Source organism: Arachis ipaensis, chromosome B9, assembly GCF_059453495.1.
Source record: "Arachis ipaensis isolate K30076 ecotype BB chromosome B9, ASM5945349v1, whole genome shotgun sequence".
Taxonomy (NCBI): Eukaryota; Viridiplantae; Streptophyta; class Magnoliopsida; order Fabales; family Fabaceae; genus Arachis; species Arachis ipaensis.
This window is the reverse complement of record NC_142444.1, coordinates 108,134,297-108,154,814: the sequence shown is the minus strand read 5'-3', so window position 1 is coordinate 108,154,814 and position 20,518 is coordinate 108,134,297. Positions and strand designations below refer to the sequence as shown.

The following is a 20,518-nucleotide window of genomic DNA, read 5'->3' as shown; positions in this document are numbered from 1 at the left end:
TACTTGGAGCGATGTCACTCTCTTGGATTCTTGCATGAAGACCTTTGCCTCTTGGTTGTCAACTCCTTCCTCACCAACCTCATTCAACTCTTCCCCATCACTTAAGTCATATTTTGGAGGTTCTGTGAAATCCACATCAACATCTTCTCCATATCCAATGGGGGAAAGTTTATCAAGATCATTGAGGGAATTGACCAATGTAGACAAAAAATCATCAATGATGGAATCCACATCTTGATCAATCTCCTTCAATTCTCCCTTTATCTCTTCTGGCGTACTCATCTCACCTTCCTCCTTCTCTTGTTGTGGTTCAAACCTTAGCTCCTCTTTGTCCACTTCAGACTCCATGTTCTCCTCTTCACTACACTCTTTAGTTGATCCTCCACATTCTTCAAGAAGAGTGCCTTGATCGGATGAGCATAGTAGAACCAAGCGGTTCACTGCTTCGGTTATGATAGCCATTAATTGTCGTTGTGTCCTTCAAAATTCTTCTTACTCTTGGAGAAAAGCTTGAAGGTCTTGTTGTTCTTGGGTCAAAGGTTGGAGAACTTGACATTTGTGTGAAAAAGGAGGTTTATTGTTTGGGAGGAAGGTTGTATATATGGAAGATGATTCATGTTGATAAGTATCTTGAATTGATGTGTAAGGAGAAGGGTGGTGGTATTAGTGTGGTGTTTGAAGATATGGTGATTGAGGATTATGTTGGGAGTATGAGTCATAGGTATATGGTGGTAGAGGTGCATAATCAAGGTAAAATCCAACATATCCTTGGTTTGGGCATGCACATTGGGGAGGGTATGGCTCATTGTGACATGGGGGAGGTGGTTTCCATGAGTGTTGCTCATACCAAACAACCAAAAAGTAAGCTATTTATACTATTCACATATTTAGAACAAAAAATATGACACCAATTGCATTGTCCTCAGCAACGGCGGAAAAAACCTGATGGAGGGCTGAAAGAAGGTGATAAACCATTATTTTATGGTTTATCTTATGCTCAATTGAGTGGTTTTTATCAAGTCTTTGCACACTTATTCATACTATTTGCATGATTTTACAATTCCTTCCTAATTTTGTTCTATAATTGAAAACTTGCTTCCTAAGCCTTTAAATTGTGTATTTTTAATATCCTTTCATACCATTCGATGCCGTGATCTGCGTGTTCATTATTTTCAGGCTTTACAGGGCAGGAATGGCTTAGAGGATGAAAAGGAAGCTTGCAAAATAGAAGGAACACAAGAAACTAAGGAATGACCAACGAGCATCGACGCGCATGCATGGCTCACGCGTGTGCGTGATCTGGAGATTTTCACAGTGACGTGTGCGCGTACCTGACGCGTACGCGTGGAACCGAGTTTGCACAGCGACACGTACGCGTACCTGACGTGTACGCGTGATTGACGCGTACGCGTGACATGCGCGACCTGCAAAAATCACAGAAAATGCTGGGGGCTATTTTGGGCTGAGTTTGGACCCAGTTTTCGGCCCAGGAACACAGACTAGAACCAGGGGACAAGCAGAGACTCAACACACATTCTCATTAGCATAGTTTTAGTTTTAGTTTTGAATCTGAGAGAGAAATTACTACTTCCTCCAGGTTTCCTTTACGTTCATAGATTTTTAGTTTTTTTGCTTTTGATGCTTTTGCTTTGGATATTGAGAAGAATTACTACCTCCGTTGAAGTTTCATTATTCTAGTTTGTTTTCCTATTCTTTTACTCTTTTATTGCCCATTAACCCTATTTGGATAAGTATGTTTATGATTTTGGGATTTATTAATGCAAAGAACTATTTTTACTTTTAATTAATTTTCAGTTATTGTTTATTATGTCTTCCTTCTATTCCCTTTTTAATTCTGTGCAAGTCATATTCATGTCAATGGAGTAGACTCCCAACTTGACTTGGGGGTTGATTAAGAGGAGACCCTTGAGTTGGAATGCTCAAGTGATTAGTTAAATTGGAAGTTGTTGGCTAATTCTCTATTTACTAACGCTAATACTTTCCAAAGGAGAGGATTAGGACTTGCGAATAAGAGTTAGCTCAATCACTTGACTTTGCTTTATTTAGTATGGGTTAACTAACTGAAAACAACAACCTCTTGATGCTACACTTGAGAAAATCCAACAAGGATAGAACTTCCAATTAATCTACCCGCGGTCAAGGCTTTTATTTGATTATATAAATTCTCTTGCTAATTTTCATTGCTTTAATTTACAATCATTTACTTTTCTGTTCTCCAACTCTTAAAACTTTTCGAAAAATTCCTGATTAATAAGATAGCACTCTTTTGTCAACACGTTGGGAGACGACCATGGATTCCTACTACCAGTATTTTTATTCTAAATTTGTGACAACCTTTCTAAATTGATAAGTGGATTTTTGTTGGTTAAGAACTGTACTTGCAACGTATTTCTTATATTAATTTCTTAATCGGCCAATTTCTGCCACGTCAATTTTTGGCGCCGTTGCCGGGGAGTTGCAATAGCGTGCTAAATTATTAGTTGGTGTATATATTTTTAATTTTTGCATATTTTATTTTATTTTATTACCATGAGCTGTATGTTTCTTTCATTGAATGATGCGTTCACTACCTAATCCGAGCTTAGCCACATTTGATCCTGAGATTGAAAGAACTCTTTTGCGTATTAGGTGAGCTCGGCGTCGGTTAGCCTCTAAGGGTGGTGAAGTGATTACTATCAATTCACCAATCTCATCTGAGGGCGAATTTGAACCGCCATTTGAGGAAGAAACAAGCTCCTCTACTACTAATTTAATTGATTTATGTGCAGGTAATATGGCAGAGCCCAGGAGGATTACTCTCCAGGAAGCTGGAGACCCAGACTTTACCCTGCAACCGTATCAAGCGCGTCACCCAAATCTGGCTGCAGATTTTGAACTGAAGATTGCGCTAATCAACTTGATACCTAAGTTTCATGGCCTACCTGCTCAGGAGCCTATAAAGCACCTCAAGGATTTTCAGACAGCCTGTTCTACTGTTAGGCGTCATGGTGCAGATGAGACTACTATTTTGCTGATCGCCTTCCCGTTTTCTCTTGAGGGAAAGACGAGGGAGTGGTACTACACTCAACCTGAGGCAGTTGTTACTAACTGGGATACGCTCAGGAGAGAGTTCCTGGACAAATACTTTTCGGCTGAAGTTACAGACAAACTGAGAAAAGAGATCTCCTGCATTATCCAAGGAGAGTCAGAAACCCTTTATGAGTACTGGGAATGCTTCAGGAACCTCTTAGATTCATGTCTCCACAACAAGATTGATAAGATGGTATTGATCAGCTACTTCACACAAGGCATGAAGCCTCAGGACAAGACCACATTAGATGCTGCAAGTAATGGCTCTCTGAAGAAGTACAAGACGACAACAGAGGCATGGCAGCTGATTGCCGATCTAGCTGAGTCTACTCAGAATGCTAGACACAGGAACAACCATCCCAAAGCTGTTGCAGAGGTCTCCTTTGGCAGTGAGACTACTGCTTTCACACAGGCTGTGTGTGAGATGACCAACCTACTGAAGCAGATACATCTGAATCAACAACAACCTCAGCCTCCCCCATCACAACAGAGTCAACAGTTGGTTCCTCAAAGAGTATGTGGAATATGTGCTGATTATAGTCATTACACTGATGAGTGTCCACAGCTCCAACAAGAAGACAACACCTTGGCAGCTACTCACAACTTCTATGACCGCCCGAATCAAGGATACTATCAACAAGGCGGCAATAATAACCAAGGTGGAAACTATAACCAAGGTTGGCAGGACAACTCCAACTAGGGGTGGAGAGATAATTCCAACCAAGGCTGGAGGGATAATTCCAACCAAGGCTGGAGGGAGAACAGAGGAGGCAGAGACAACAATAGAAATCAGAGGTGGAACAACAACAAAAACAGACAACAGAACCAGAACCAGCCTTACAGAGCACCTCACCTAAGGCAGTCCCAACCACCTCAGAACAACCAACAACAAGCTCCTCAAATCACTTACCCCTCTTCTTCTAATGACGAGTTGCTTCACTCCCTTGCGCAAGGACAAAAGACCATTGAAAGCACACTTACCGGTCTAACTTCTGCTATACAAGCTCTCGTCTCCCAGATGGGATCATCGAGTACCTCTAACACTCAACCTGCAAGCTCTAGTAGAATTCTTTCTCAACCTCTACCCAACCCCAAAGGTGGAATCAACGTCATCACTTTGAGGTCCTGGACTAAACTACCAGAGAAGAGTCATGAGGAGCCAAGCTTAAAAGAAAACACGCCAGTTAAAAGCACTGTGGAGGTAGAGGATGCTAAAGAAGAAGATGTAATACAAGACTTAGTTGAGGAAGAAGAAGCTCACCCCAGGAATAGAGCACCAAGGGACGCAGAACCTGTAGGAAACACCATTCCTATCCCCTTTCTGCACCTTGCAAGGAAGTCCAGAAAGCAGATGGAACTCGATCCCAAAATGGTATAAATCTTCAAAAATGTTGAGGTAATTGTTCCCCTTTTTGATGTTATTCAGTAAGTACCTAAATATGTGAGGTTTCTAAAGGATTTGTGCATGCATAAGGATAAGATTAATGAGTTAGAAACTATCCCTTTAGGTAGTTCCATATCTGCTTTAATGGGCGATATACCTGAAAAATGTAGTGATCCAGGTCCTTGCATGGTTAACTGTACCATTGGTGGTGTATTATTTTCTGACTGCATGTGTGATTTAGGCACGTGCGTGAGTATTATGCCATTGTCTGTATATGATGCTTTGAGGCTCCCTCCCTTAAAAAGGTCAACAGCTCATTTTGTTTCAGCAGATAAAAGCATAATCACAGTGGTTGGAATTGCTGAGGACGTGCTGGTGAGCATTAAGGGGCTCACATTTTCCATTGACTTCTATATCTTGGAAATGCCCCCAAATGACTTAGGAAGACCGTCATCCATCCTGCTTGGAAGACCATTCCTGAAGACTTCAAAGTTCAAGTTGGATGCCTTCTCAGGGACTTATTCTTTGGAGATAGACGGCCAAGCAGTGAGCTTCAATCTGAATGAAGCCATGAAGCAACCTCTGAAAGATCATTCCATCTTCTAGTTCGATATCATTGATGAGACCGTGGCTGAGGTCCACCAAGAAGAAGTAGAGGAGCTGCACATGGAGCAAGATACAAGTGTGGAGAAACCCCCTGAACACAATGAGGACACCTTGCCATCATCACTAGCTCCAGATGATCAAGTACCTAGCCATGAGCAGAAATTAGAGTTAAAGCCCCTTCCACCCCACCTCAAGTATGCTTACCTTGAGGATAATCAGAAGCTCCCAGTTATCATTGCAAGAGAACTCACTTCCCAACAAGAGGAGCAGCTGCTTAGTGTGCTGAGAAGATACAAGAAGGCTATTGGGTGGAGCTTGGCGGATATAGTAGGCATCAGTCCTCAAGTTTGTGAGCACAGGATATTTTTAGAAGAGGGAGCAAGACCTATCCGTTAACCTCAGAGGCGGCTGAACCCACCATCATGGAGGTTGTCAAGAAGGAAGTGACCAGACTGCTGGAAGCGGATATCATCTATCCAATCTCAGATAGTGAATGGGTCAGCCCAGTACAAGGGGTGCCCAAGAAGTCTAGAGTCACTACAGTGAAGAATGAGCAAGGAGAGCTCATAGCAACTAGAGTGCAGAATTCCTGGAGGGTTTGCATTGATTACAGGCGCCTCAACCAGGCTACTCGTAAAGATTACTACCCCCTTCCATTCATTGATCAAATACTGGATCACCTGTCAGGTAAATTACATTACTACTTTTTAGATGGTTACACAGGCTATTTTCAGATTCATATAGCTCCTGAATATCAGGAAAAGACTACTTTTACATGTCCCTTTGGAACATATGCTTACAAGAGGATGCCTTTTGGCTTATGCAATGCACCAGCTACTTTCCAAAGGTGCATGATGAGTCTTTTCTCTGATCTTATTGAGAGCTGTATGAAAGTTTTCATGGATGATTTTAGCGTATATGGTGATTCCTTTAGTCTTTGCTTGGACAGTCTATCTAGATTATTAGACAGGTGTGTTAGTTTAAACCTTGTTTTGAATTTTGAAAAGTGTCATTTTATGGTCAAACAAGGTATTGTTCTACGACACGTTGTTTCTAATACTGGTGTTTCTGTAGATCTAGCAAAGGTAGATGTCATTTCTAGTTTACCTTACCCCTCCACTGTGAGGGAAGTCCGTTCGTTCCTTGGTCATGCAGGTTTTTACCGGAGATTCATCAAAGACTTCAGTAAGGTAGCACTACCTTTATCCAGACTGCTGCAGAAGGATGTTGAGTTCGAGCTGAGTGAGGCCTGTATAAAAGCGTTTGATAAGCTGAAGATCGCCTTGACTCAAACCCCAATTGTGAGAGGACCAGACTGGAGCCAGCCCTTTGAGATTATGTGTGATGCCTCCAACCATGCAGTAGGAGTGGCGCTGGCTCAGCACACAGGTAAGGATCCTTTTGTAATTGCATATGCTTCAAAAACCTTAGACGCTGCTCAGTCTAATTACACTACCACTGAAAAAGAACTTTTGGCTATTTTTTTTGCCCTGGATAAATTCTGAGCCTATTTTCTTGGTATTAAGGTGGTAGTGTACTCAAACCATGCAGCTCTAAAATATCTATTAGCTAAAAAAGAGTCCAGACCAAGGCTAATACGTTGGATACTGCTGCTACAAGAATTTGATTTAGAAATTAAGGATAGGAATGATTCCCAGAATTTAGTAGCAGACCACTTGAGTCACCTTGAGCACATTAAGAGTGACTCCGCTCTTATCAATGATGTTTTTCCATTTGATAGTTTGCATGCAGTATCTGAAGTAATTTCTTGGTATGCACCTGTAGCTAATTATCTAGTTAGTCATACCTTCCCTCCCAATTTTACTAAGTATCAAAGGGACAAGCTGAAAAGCGAGTCCAAATATTATATATGGGATGACCCATATTTATGAAGGTATGGTGCTGACCAGATAATTAGAAGGTGTGTGCCTCAATCAGAATTCCAGTCCATTTTAGAGGTCTGCCACTCTTCCGAGAGTGGTGGACATTTTGGTCTTCAAAGGACAGCTAGAAAAATTTTAGACTGTGGATTCTGGTGGCCTACTCTTTTTAAAGATGCTACTGCCTTCTGTAAATCCTGTCCCCATGCCAAAGATTTGGTAATATATCCAAGAAGGATGAGATGCCCCAACAGCTTATGCTGTTCTGTGAAATTTTTATGTTTGGGGTATTGACTTCATGGGTCCATTCCCAAACTATAGTGGTTTCTTATACATATTGTTAGCTGTAGATTATGTTTCTAAATGGGTGGAAGCAATTCCTACCGGTACTGATGATGCTAACACTATTGTCTCTTTTGTTAGAAATCATATTATCTATCGCTTTGGATCACCACGAGCAATCGTGAGTGATCAAGGCACTCACTTTTGTAACAGGAGATTAGCAGGACTACTGAAGAAGTATGGCATTGTTCACAAGGTAGCAACATCTTATCATCCCCAGACCAATGGCCAAGCGAAGGTGTCTAACAGAAAAATAAAGCACATTCTGGAGAAGATAGTCAAGCCTCATAGGAAGGACTGGAGCACCAGACTTGTTCATGCGCTCTGGGCATATCGGACAGCGTACAAGACACCCATTAGGATGAGCCCCTTCTGCCTAGTATACGGAAAGGCTTGCCACCTCCCAGTGAAGGTGGAACACAAGGCATTCTGGGCTGTGAGGGAGTGAAACATGGGATTCGAGAAGGCTGGCACTGAGAGGAAGCTGCAACTGGCAGAACTGGAGACCCTTCGCCTTGAAGCATATGACAACTCCAGACTATATAAAGACAAGGTGAAGGCTGTGCATGACAAGCATATCAAGAGAAGAGAGTTCAGACCTGGGGAGCTAATCCTCCTCTACAACTCAACGCTGAGGCTCATGCCAGGCAAGCTATGCTCAAGATGGGAAGGCCCCTATAGAGTAGAAAAAGCAAAGCCATACGGAGATTTTCACCTAAGTCATCCTTCAAGTTCCAATTTTATCAAGGTCAATGGACATCGCTTAAAGCTATATCATGGTAAGAAGATGAAGGACAACAAGGAGCTAGAGGTCTTCCTCTTGGAAGATCCACCAACAGAAGCAGATTGAGCTTATGGATCGTCCAACTTAAGGACGTAAAAGCAAAGTGCTAGGTGGGAGACAACCCACCATGGTATGATCGTTTCTTCACATTCCTAGTTTGATTTATTTTAATTTTTGCAGTAGTCATTCATAATTTCTGCATATTCATCTGCATGTTGCATTTTGCATTTTGCATAAAAAGGGGGAGCACACGACGCGCAAGCGTCGCTGATGCGTACACTTCATATGTGCGTATGAGACAAAGAAGAATTGAACAGAGAGTTGCGCGGGAGCAGGGCTGGAGGCGCACTTTAGACACAAACACATCCACGCGTGTGAGTCCCTGACGCGTACGCGTAGCTTGCAAGTTTAGCCCTCCACGTGTACGTGTCACTCACGCGTACGCGTGACCCTGCAAATCGGCGTAAATGGGTGTATGGCCAGAGAGTTATGATGGTGTGGGACTGGAACTGTGCTGGGAGCACAAGTACTATCACGCGTATGCGTCCCTGACGCGTACGCGTCATTTTCCCACCTAGGCCATCCACGCGTGCGCGTCCCTGACGCGCACACTTCGTATACAATAAAGGCACATGTGCGTATCAAACAAAGAGTTGTGCATGCACGAGGCTGTCTTCGTGCCAATCGCACAACCCATATCACGCGTACGCGTCCCTGACGCATACGCGTCGCATGCGACGCACAACTAAAACACCTCAGCGCGTGATTTCAAATCTTCCATCCCCCAATCCTAATTATCTTTCTATTATCATTCTTTCTTCTTTCTTCTCCTTTCTTTCTTCTTTATTCCTTCTTACTTTCTACTACTTTCTTCTTCCCTCTCTCATCTTCCACATCAGGTTCTTTTCTTTCCTTCCCTCGTTCTTCTTTTAATTATTGCATTTAATTACTTTTCCTTCTTCTAAATTTCTTCTTTTAGGATTAATTCTTTGTGGTTTCTTTCTATTTTCTTCTTCTTGCATTCTCATGTTTGTGTTGGACTTTTATTTGGGTATTACCTTCCTACAATAAAGCTTGTGAATATTATGAGGAGTGATTTGACAGTTGATATTTTAATTTGGCTCTCCTATACATTTGGATTACATTATTTTCATTCTTATTATACCTTGCACACCATGTGTTTGTAAAAAAGGCTTTTATGCCACTTTGAATCCTATTTTCTTCTACTCTTTTACTTGTATGCCTCTTTTTCACAACACTTGTGCTCCAAATATATTTGGGATTGTCATTCACAATTGTCATCATTACAAATGCTCTTTAATTTGGCACATTTAATAATTGATGCTTGAATTATGATCCTCATGCCTATTACTTGCATGCTTTTACCATCTTGCATCTAATTTCATGAATTGCCTTTTTGATCCTTATTGATGTCTTACATACATGTTGTAGCTACCATGTAGTTGGGCTAGCATCTTTCCTTTGGCATTCATTATCACTTGGAATTTTCTCCTTTCCAGTCTTAGTTATCTATATTTCACACTCTTTCTTTTTCTTCTTCCTTAGGCATGGGTACCAAAAAAGGAAAAGAGAAGGCCACTGACAAGACACCAGCAAAGAGAGGAACCAAGCGAACACTGGCAAAGGCACTTCCATCTACTAGTGTCAAGCCACCAACAAAGCGGGTGAAGAGGATCATTAAGGTTGATGAATCAGAGAAAGCCTTTCCCGCCCGAGACTCCACTTTGCTAACCGTTATTACGAACAGATGTTCCCTATCCTAGCTGAGAGGAACTACAACAATGAGCATCTGCTCGTTGTTCCAACACACGTTAATTTTGTGGAGCCCCGCATAGAGAGGAGACAATGGGGATTTTTGATAAGGCAACCGCGAGAAGCCATCATCTACACCATCATCTACACCACAAGCACCATCTACCCATCAGATGTTCTTTCAGATCCTTGAGAGGCTCGACCGGCAAGACCGGCGAATGGAGCAAATGGAGCACCGTAACAAGCGCCGATACGACTACCTGAAGGAACTCATACTTGGTACACACCCACCTTCTGAACCAAAGGACACCCCAGACTCCCCTTCATCCAGTAGCACAGGCAGTAAAGGCGAACCAGACACTGGAGACAACGCTTCCAGCCCTCCCTTGCTCTTTACTGATGGCACGGAGGACCGTGCCGAGCTTTAAGTGTGGGGAGGTCAGTCCTAGACTTCTGGAGGTAACTTCTCTCGCTCTTAACACCAACATCTGTAGTTTTTTTTTTTTTTTGTTAGATAGGATAGATTGCATGTTAATAATTGTTTGCATGTATGTTTTGTTTGGTTAAAATAATGAGTTCCTTTTCAAGACCCTTTTTTTATAGCATTTCACTAATTTAAATTGAAAATTCGTGTTAAACTTGTTTGAAGATTGTAATTTGGAACATGAATCATAGCTAAGAACACACAACCCGTGAGTTTTGAGCTTATTTATATGGTTACATTATTTAACCATAATATTTTATTCTTGTGTGTTTTCTTCCCTATGATTGCAATCTTTACTTCGTTCCATTCTATATGTCCATTGTTTAGTGTATTTACATGCATACATATGATTGAGGCCATCATTTGTTGTTAGCTCACTTGTGCCAAATGGCCTACCCTTTCAATCACCTTTGTTAGCCACCTTGAGCCTTTAATCCCCTTCTGTTCTATATTTTACCACATCACTAGCCTTAAGCGGAAAAACAACTAATTACCCCAATTGAATCTTTGGTTAGCTTAAGATAGAGATTGTGTGTCAATTAAGTATGGGGAACTGTGGGAACTTGGGTTGATGAAAGTATACAGTGTTTCATTGACAAAATATTGAGAATTTGGGTACCTACTCATGTGAGACCAGAAAAATAAATAACTCATGTGCATTGATATATTATGTTTGCTTTCATAAAAAAATAAAACAAAACAAAAAAACAAAAAAATATTCAAATAATTAAGTGAATAAGTGAATAAGGGGACAAAATTACCACAATGTTAAGTTTAATAAAAGTTCAATGCATATGTGATAAAATTAAAGAAAACTTGGTACATGAGTATATAATGCAAAAGTGGAAATTTTGGGTAGATAGGCATGACTTTAGAGTTATATAGAGTGTGTGTGTATGTGTGTTAGGTGAAAGCTTAGGTTAGTCAAAGATTCATATCATAGCTCACTTGGCCATACATATATCCTCACCCTTACCTTAGCCCCATTACAACCTTGAAAAGACTTCATGATGTTTGCATTGGTACATTAAATATTTGTTGATTGGTTAGATGAAGAATAAAGTTTTAGAAAGCATGACTAGAGAAGATTAGAGTGATCAACCCTAGACACTTGAGAGATTAGAGTGTATAGACACTACCAGTGAGGGTTCAATGCTTGACTCTATGTTCCCTGCTTTCATGAGCTATCTCCTTACAAGTTTAATTACTTCTTATTGTATGATTTGAATTAGTGGAATTTGATTTATGTTTGTCTTGGAGAACTTGTTTACTTTTGACCAAGTAGATAGAAACATCTTAGCATATAGTTGCATTCATATACATAGGTTACATTGCATTACATTGCATGAGTCTTACCTTCCCCTATTCATTCTTTTTTGTCTCCTTGAGCTTAGCATGAGGACATGCTAATGTTTAAGTGTGGGGAGTTTGATAAACCATTATTTTATGGTTTATCTTGTGCTCAATTGAGTGGTTTTTATCAAGTCTTTGCACACTTATTCATACTATTTGCATGATTTTACAATCCCTTCCTAATTTTGTTTGATAATTGAAAACTTGCTTCCTAAGACTTTAAATTGTGTATTTTTAATATCCTTTCATACCATTCAATGCCGTGATCTACGTGTTCATTATTTTCAGGCTTTATAGGGTAGGAATGACTTAGAGGATGGAAAGGAAGCTTGCAAAAATAGAAGGAACACAAGAAACTAAGGAGATGACCAGCGAGCATCGACGCGCACGCATAGCTCACGCGTGCGCGTGATTTGGAGATTTTCACAGTGACGTGTACGCGTACCTGATGCGTACGCGTGATTGACGCGTACGCGTGACATGCCCGACCTGCAAAAATCGCAGAAAACGCTGGGGGCAATTTTGGGCTGAGTTTGGACCCAGTTTTCGGCCCAGAAACACATACTAGAGCCAGGGGACAAGCAGAGACTCAACACACATTCTCATTAGCATAGTTTTAGTTTTAGTTTTGAATCTGAGAGAGAAATTACTACTTCCTCTAGGTTTCCTTTACATTCATAGATTTTTAGTTTTTATGCTTTTGATGCTTTTGCTTTGGATATTGAGAAGAATTACTACCTCCGTTGAAGTTTCATTATTCTAGTTTGTTTTCCTATTCCTTTACTCTTTTATTGCCCATTAACCCTGTTTGGATAAGTATGTTTATGATTTTGGGATTTATTAATGCAAAGAACTATTTTTACCTTTAATTAATTTTCAGTTATTGTTTATCATGTCTTCCTTATATTCCTTTTTTAAATCTGTGCAAGTCATATTCATGTCAATGGAGTAGACTCCCAACTTGACTTGGCGGTTGATTAAGAGGAGACCCTTGAGTTGGAATGCTCAAGTGATTAGTTAAATTGGAAGTTATTGGCTAATTCTCTATTTACTAACGCTAATACTTTCCAAAGGAGAGGATTAGGACTTGCGAATAAGAGTTAGCTCAATCACTTGACTTTGCTTTATTTAGTATGGGTTAACTAACAGAAAACAACAACCTCTTGATGCTACACTTGAGAAAATCCAACAAGGATAGAACTTCCAATTAATCTACCCGCGGTCAAGGCTTTTATTTGATTATATAAATTCTCTTGCTAATTTTCATTGCTTTAATTTACAATCATTTACTTTTCTGTTCTCCAACTCTTAAAACTTTTCGAAAAATTCCTGATTAATAAGATAGCACTCTTTTATCAACTCATTGGGAGACGACCTACGATTCCTACTCCCAGTATTTTTATTCTAAATTTGTGACAACCTTTCTAAATTGATAAGCGAATTTTTGCTGGTTAAGAACTGTACTTGCAACGTATTTCTTATATTAGTTTCTTAATCGGCCAATTTCTGCCAGGTCAGAGGGTTTGGAATTTCACAAAAAAGAATTTCTTTGTTACAAGTAGAGTCTAAACTAACAATTAACTCTCAATCAAAGTTTCAATAAAAGATTGTCACAATCTGAAACAAATATAAACCAGGAGTTTGAAGTCTCAGGTCATCTCCCTCAAACTATGCAAATTAGATGTCACACTCTTGGTTGTGAAGAAAGGGGTTTCTTCAATCAAGGAACAGAAGATTAAAAGAACTAAGAAATAAAAGAACTAACAAATGATCAAAAAGGAAATTAATGCAATTAAAAAGGAAACAAGATCAAAACTTAGTGAAAATACGATAATTGTATAAAAGAGCCTTGACTTGGGAATGAGAATTAAGGAATCCTATCATCGTCATAACCACAACTATCACAAATATGATGAGTTAATCTCACTTCGTCAACCTCTAATATCGAGAAGTAAGTCAAGCAAGCATAATTGACCTTAATCCATAAGTCCTAGCTAACTTACTAATTACTTAGTAAAAAGCTAGCGTCAATGGAAACAAGAGCCAATTAACAACACAAGAATTATCACTAAATGTCGGACATCATGACTCTAGTATCCTAGGAACTCATTTCCCAAACCAAGGTATGAAAATCTACTCAAAATCTCCAAGTGACATTTTCACAAACACTTGGTGAGCAATAAAGCAAAACATAGGAAATTTCAAATGAAAATGAAAACTATAACTAAACTATTCACAATATCAACAATAGAAACTCGATCAAGCACATATAAAGCATAAAACATTAAATTCATTAACCAAAAGATTCAAGAAATCAATTAACAAAATAACTTGAACCATAAGACAAAGTAGCAAGAGTAGTGTAATTAAAGAGGAAATTAAAGAGTACTTACAATAAAGATGAGCAAAATCTAAGATCAAAACTAAAACTATAAAATTCTACAATGAAATTTAAGTAAACCCTAAGAGAGAAATGAAAGAACACTACTCTACACTACTCCTACTCCTAATAATGTTGTATTCTATTTAATGGTGAGCTCTCTTCATATGGAATGATGTTCCCTTGATATAGCACTTTAAATGGCTTCAATAACTCCAAAAATTGGGCCAAAAGAGCCCCAAATTTGCAAGCCACGTGCTTCATTAATGAAGTCACGCGTTGGGACTTGTGAGTACGCACACTTGCTGATTTTTGCACTTGTGCGTACGCACACTTGACTGTGTGCTTCTCCTTTGTTTTCTTCATGAAATCTCCCATTTTGCATGCTTCCTTCCACTTCTACCAAATCATTCTTGCCTAATTGACCTGAAATCACTTAACAAAACCTATCATGGCATCGAATGGAATAAAAATGGAATTAAAATTATCAATTTAAGCATAAAAACACATGTTTTCACATTTAAGTTCAAATTAGAGAGAAATCACAAAAGTATGCTATTTTAGTGCTTAAGTGTGAGTTTATGTGATAAAATTTGTCTAATTCAAGGCAAAAATTATCATCAAATATGGACTCATCAAGTACCCATGAACTGAATGATCATCAGTTTGGGGAAAACCTATGAATTATTATTGTTTTATATGTGGGAAAAATCCATGAATTGATAATTATTGATTACGGGAATAACCCACGAACTGTTATATGTTGGTCTCGAAAAAAATCCACGAACTGAGGATCGCTGTTCTGTTGTGTGTTGATCTTAGGGACGCCTATGAATTGAGGATTGTTGTTTCCCTTGTGCGTATATTATGGCGTCGACCTTTGTGTCGACTACTGGTAGTTAGGAAGGAGTGGTATTCTTAACCACCAACATGTATACACAAAGGATGTAATGGGAAACCATATCCAAGACTAGTTCCTAAGTAATGTCAGGTTGTAGGGTGTAAACCGACACGTGAGCTCATGGCCTGGATAGGATAGATATGCATCATACTTGGTTGCACATTCTCTTTGTTATGATTGTTGTATGAATGTATGTTTTCTTTTTTTGTATTCTATACTCTGTGTTTACTGTGTGCTATTATCATGTGTTTTTCTATTTGTATTATGTTTCTCAGTTATCTCTATTTATATATTCTCTATGTTTCCTTTTGTTTACTATAAAATATATCATTGACTAATAAGCACAACACAAAGGATTAACATGACTAATTAGCCTGACTCTACTAAGAACTTTCCAGTTCTTACCCCCCTTCTCTCCCCCTTCAGATGGAGGCATGAATACTCTTTCATAATCCGCTAGTGATTATTCCGCAAAAGAAATTCTGCTCTAGGTAGTCTTCTGAGTCTAAGACAAACTCTGTTCTCTGTTTATATGTAAATAATGTGAGACCGGCCGCGTTTGTACCCTTTTTGAATACAAATTTTAACCTAAATCTTTTGTACGAGGTTCCTGTTATGTGGCTACTTGATGGAGTACCAGTGAGATGCCATATGACGATGTATGATCGTGCAGAGAAGTAGTAGATGATGTTCCGCTTTTTGATGATATTCCACCTGAGTTGAGTTTTGAAGACCTAGAATGTGCTTTCTCTTGCTTTGTATAGTTTAGAGGGATTTAGGTGATATAGAGTCTAGGCTAGCTTGGACACCAGCTTAGGAACTTTTTAAACAGGTTAGGGCCTGGAATGTGGTATGTATATGTATGTATATGTATATGTATATGCATATATATAGGGGTGTTCTAACTTCTAACTAAGATATATACTCTAATAAAGGCTGGATATCTAAATGTTGTTAACTACATGAGATGTATATAACTGTGGTTGTTTATAACTGTTGTATCTGTTGTTATATATGAAATGATTATAAATGATTTTGTATACTAACACAAATGTTTTCAAAATAAAAAGTACCTCGCAAGATAAAAATGTTTTAACGACGAATCAGGCTCATATAATTAAATAATAGTTAAATTTGAGGAAAGCAAATTGGTAGCGCTCGGCTTTTAGTATGATCATGACATACCGAAAATTGGATCGTTACAGCTGACCACCGGATTGTCATCGTTTGTCGCAGTTATCAGCTCTGTTGCTGGCATTTCTTACCTCTACTATGCTTCATGCCTTCATCTATTCTAATTGTCTTTGAATCTGATGCTCTTGCCCATTGGTTTTCCTTGCTTCGCGTCTTTACCGTTTGCCCTGCTGCCACTGTTCACCGCCATTTGCTTGCTTCTCCTACGTCTTTTCTGCTTCGTCGTCGCTTTCTGTTTCTCACTCTCTGACTCTCTGTTATGTTCTGCTTCATGACTCCATCTCGGTGCTGCCCTACTGCGATGTGTATTTTTTTTTATTTTATGCTGGTTCTCCGTTATAGCTGACCACCATAGGTTCGCTCCACTCATATATATTTGTTGCATTTATTTGAGGTTTAATGTTCATGGTTGTTAGTTGTTACAGAATGTTCAATTTATAATGTTCAATATTCAATTTATAAATTTTATTGCCTTTAGTATTGAAGATTTAGTAAATTATAGAGTTAGTATATGTGCTTTGAATTTCGATTGTGGTTCAATGTTCATGCTTGTTAGGGTCTATGGATAAAATATTTATTTAGAGACAACTTTTGACAATTTACTTATTTGATATTATTGATTTAGGGACATATTAGTAAATTATATTGTGTGCTATTATTTTAGTTTATTATATACTTTAAAGTGGATATTATTAATTTTAAATGGCTAAATTTGAGTATGTATGTGTACGTGTGTGTACATAAATATATAATGTATATGATATATATTTAAAAAAATTATAACAGATAAACTCGTACGAGTCTGTAAGTTAACTCGTGAGTCAAGTTTAGGATAATTCCACGAGTTTATTTAACTTGTGACAATCTTTATGATCTTATCAAGGTAACTCTTGGCTTCTAATCTTATCAAGTAATTTTGGCGATCAATACCCAACTTAACTTCTTTTTTTTTTTCTTCATTTTCATGGACAGAATGTGCGAAAATTAGAAAAATATATATTTTTCCCTACATAAACCTTTTAAAAATTCATTTTTACATTTAATAATTGCGAAAATATAATGTAATATTTAAATTAGTAAATTTTTTATTTCATTTTAAAATAATAAAAACTATATTTTTTATTTGAATAAAAAAAAAGCGACACATATCATCATGCGAAATGCATTTTATCCGTGTTGCACGAGAAATTGTACGGATATACGAGTTAGCTGAAAAGTCGGTGAAATAATAATGTTATTCAATTTGAGTGTGGTATTTAATTATACGACGTAGGCCCTAGGAGGCTAGGATAGTTATCGATAGCGTAACAACAAAAAAATTCTTTGGAAATTAATTTTTTAATATATTAAATTTCCAAGAAAGATTAATATTAAATTCTTTTTAAACATTAGTTAATAATTACATTAAATATATATTAAAATTAACTATTAAAATTAATTATTAGTATTAAATATATTAAAATATAAAATATATATTATAAATAAATTAAATTACATATATATTTATATGAAAGTATATATTAACTAATTTTAATTTAGCTAATGAATTATAACTCAAATAGCATAGTATTTCCGTCACTTAAGAAGTCGTAGTTTGAGTCTCTCTATTTTTAATAAAAAAAAAAACTAAAATTTTACTTTAAAAATAATATTTTTATTAATTAATCACCTTAGGTGAATGAAGTCACGTGACCGACCACACAGCATACAAGTATGTTGAGACTTTCGAGACCGAGCATAATTAAAGCCGATGTCCATTTCTCTTGTACTGTGTACACGTGATTGCCTTTTGAAAAATCTCTTTAATATTGGTTTAAACCTGTGAGGCTTTGACCATAAATAGTCTCCAGTACTCCTTCATTCTTCTTCACCAAAGAGTCCCACAAAAGAGATTTAAGAGAGTCATAGAAAGAAAAAGAGTGTAATGGAGTTGAAGAATCAGAAGATGGTTGTGAAGGTAGCTCTGTTGCTTTTTCTTGTGGGACTTTCCGCCACCGTTGAAGCCGTCCGGCTTGACCCAAGTTTGATTATCTCACAGGTGACATACTTTAAAATTTTAGTAACAGAAACATATATGATAAGAAATTTAACATAATTGTTAACAATAAAAAAAAGAAGTGAATAAATTATTTTTAATTAAATTTAATTAATTTTTTCTTTTTTCTAAGTGTATTTTTTAAATTAATTTTTATTGTGTCAAGATATTATTAGACTAATTTAATTAAATTTAATTATAAAAATAACTTGTGTATCACCGAAAGGTAAAATATGCAAAATTGAAATTCATATATTTCTAAGCGAAGTGTCTTCACAAACAGGTGATAAACAATATTGGCGAATCATCAGCAGGGTCAGCAGCCAGTGATTGCTGCAGTGCCTGCATTTGTGACCGTAGGGCACCACCATTTTTCCAGTGCACTTGTGGTGACACTTTTGATCATTGTCCTGCAGCTTGCAACCAATGCGTCTGCACCAGGTCTATTCCTCCACAGTGCCGTTGCACTGATAGAACTCAAGGCCGTTGCCCTTTAACACCATGTGCTTGAAGCAATTATGTGTTCCCATGTTAATTGCATATGCAGTGTGACTTGCATATGTAATCCTCGGATGATGAGGCAAAGTCATCTTTAGACTTTGTTTTCATGTATGGAAAATAATCTTAAATAAAATTGCTTCCTTTAGAATCAACATACATTGTTTGTGTTTATTTGTGTTGTTTTTCACACTTTGATTAATTATTTTATAAAAAACAAATTAAATGGTTGTCTAGCTAATTTGGTAACAATAATGGATTTAATAAATAGTTAACATGCTTACTTAATTCCATAACATAATGTTAGTAATATAATAATTCAAAAGTATTTTATTTAACTTAATATTTATAATTTTATACATATAATTATTTAAATATTCATTTATTATATTCAAGATTATATTCAATTATTTTACAGTAATTAAAAAAATAAAATACGATCACTTTAAACAATCTATCTACTTAATATACTAAAACTGGATTTTCTCCCAACTAATGTAGGTGAGGTGTCGATTTCTCGTGATTCCGTTTTTCCTCCAAAATGAACTTTTCTATTTTCTATTTTAAATTATTTTATAAAAATTATCTTTATTATAATTATATTATAATTAATATTTAATGAATAATACATAATTATACTAATTTAGAAACATATCTTTATTATAATTATATCAAATCAATATTTAATGCATTATTAAACTACTTATCAATTATTAATTGATAATAATAATAATAATAATAATAATAATAATAATAATAATAATAATAATAATGATATGATAATTGCACCGGTCGTAGTAATCATGATAAGAATATTTCACTCTAATCATAAAATGATCAAATTTTATGATATTAATAACGCACATTAATTTTAAATATTTTTAGTCATTTTAATTATATTAATTTTAAAAATATTAATATAATTCTAATTCTTATTTATTATCCAATAATTGAAAAATCCGTATATAAACTATTTCAATTACCCGTGTATTATTATTAAAATTCTATATGTTCCTAAATATAAGTCTTGAAAAACACGACATGGCACAGGCTATTAATGTAGAGTTGTTTAGGTTTGTTTAGGAAGATATAATAGAATTTATATTTTTAAATTTCAAGACATATATTTCTATTTCAATCTGTGTATATCAGGTATAATATTTTTATTCATTATCCGGGATTTCTCTAATTATGATAGAAGATAATTATTCTAATTATATTATAAAAAATTATATAATTTTAACAAAATTAATATATGATGTGTAATTACTGTATATAATAAAAAATTACTTTAATAATAAATAATTTACATATTTATTTTTGTTTTACTAAAGTCTATATATAGTGTTTTTTTGTGGTACATGAATCTAAATTTAAGAGTCAACTTATAATTTTATATTTATTATTTTTCTTTTACTACTTCATAGAATAAGAATGTATTCTTCGTTTTTCATCGAAGTTGATCCTTTTAAGGTACAATTTATAATTTTGATACATTATTAGTGTAAAGTAGTTTTACACAAATATTAAATGACGTAATATCATATCATAAAAAATAACTATCTTTTATATTGATTGCATTCACCTAAATGATAATCCAAAAAAATAGACATACACTACAAGGTTTTTGTTGATTTGTGGCAGTTTTTTTTCTTATTTGTGGAGGTTTATAACCCCTACCAAATGATTTGTGAGAGTTTCTAAAACCCCCAAAATTTGAGGTGCCACGAGGTCTTTTGTGGAGGTTTTTAAAAACCTCCACAATCTATTCAGTGGGGGGTTTTGTGAGTGTTTAGTGGAGTTTTATATTGAAC

The 20,518-nt window shown here is 36.6% G+C and overlaps 1 protein-coding gene across 1 annotated transcript; it reads left to right on the top strand.

Moving 5' to 3' along the window:
- The first annotated feature begins 17,988 nt into the window (after nt 1-17,988).
- Nucleotides 17,989-18,859, top strand: LOC107619383 (Bowman-Birk type proteinase inhibitor B-II). The gene is made up of 2 exons (XM_016321657.3): nt 17,989-18,209; nt 18,490-18,859. The coding sequence occupies exons 1-2, from the start codon at nt 18,096-18,098 to the stop codon at nt 18,715-18,717; spliced, it is 342 nt and encodes a 113-aa protein (XP_016177143.1). The 5' UTR covers nt 17,989-18,095; the 3' UTR covers nt 18,718-18,859.
- Nucleotides 18,860-20,518: the final 1,659 nt, after the last annotated feature.

What these genes read in the sequence shown, in the direction of transcription:
- LOC107619383 (XM_016321657.3), top strand. Translation starts at nt 18,096, where the DNA reads ATGGAGTTGAAGAATCAGAAGATGGTTGTGAAGGTAGCTCTGTTGCTT. An exon ending in CAAGTTTGATTATCTCACAG is followed by an intron (nt 18,210 to 18,489) that starts GTGACATACTTT and finishes CTTCACAAACAG; the next exon opens with GTGATAAACAATATTGGCGA.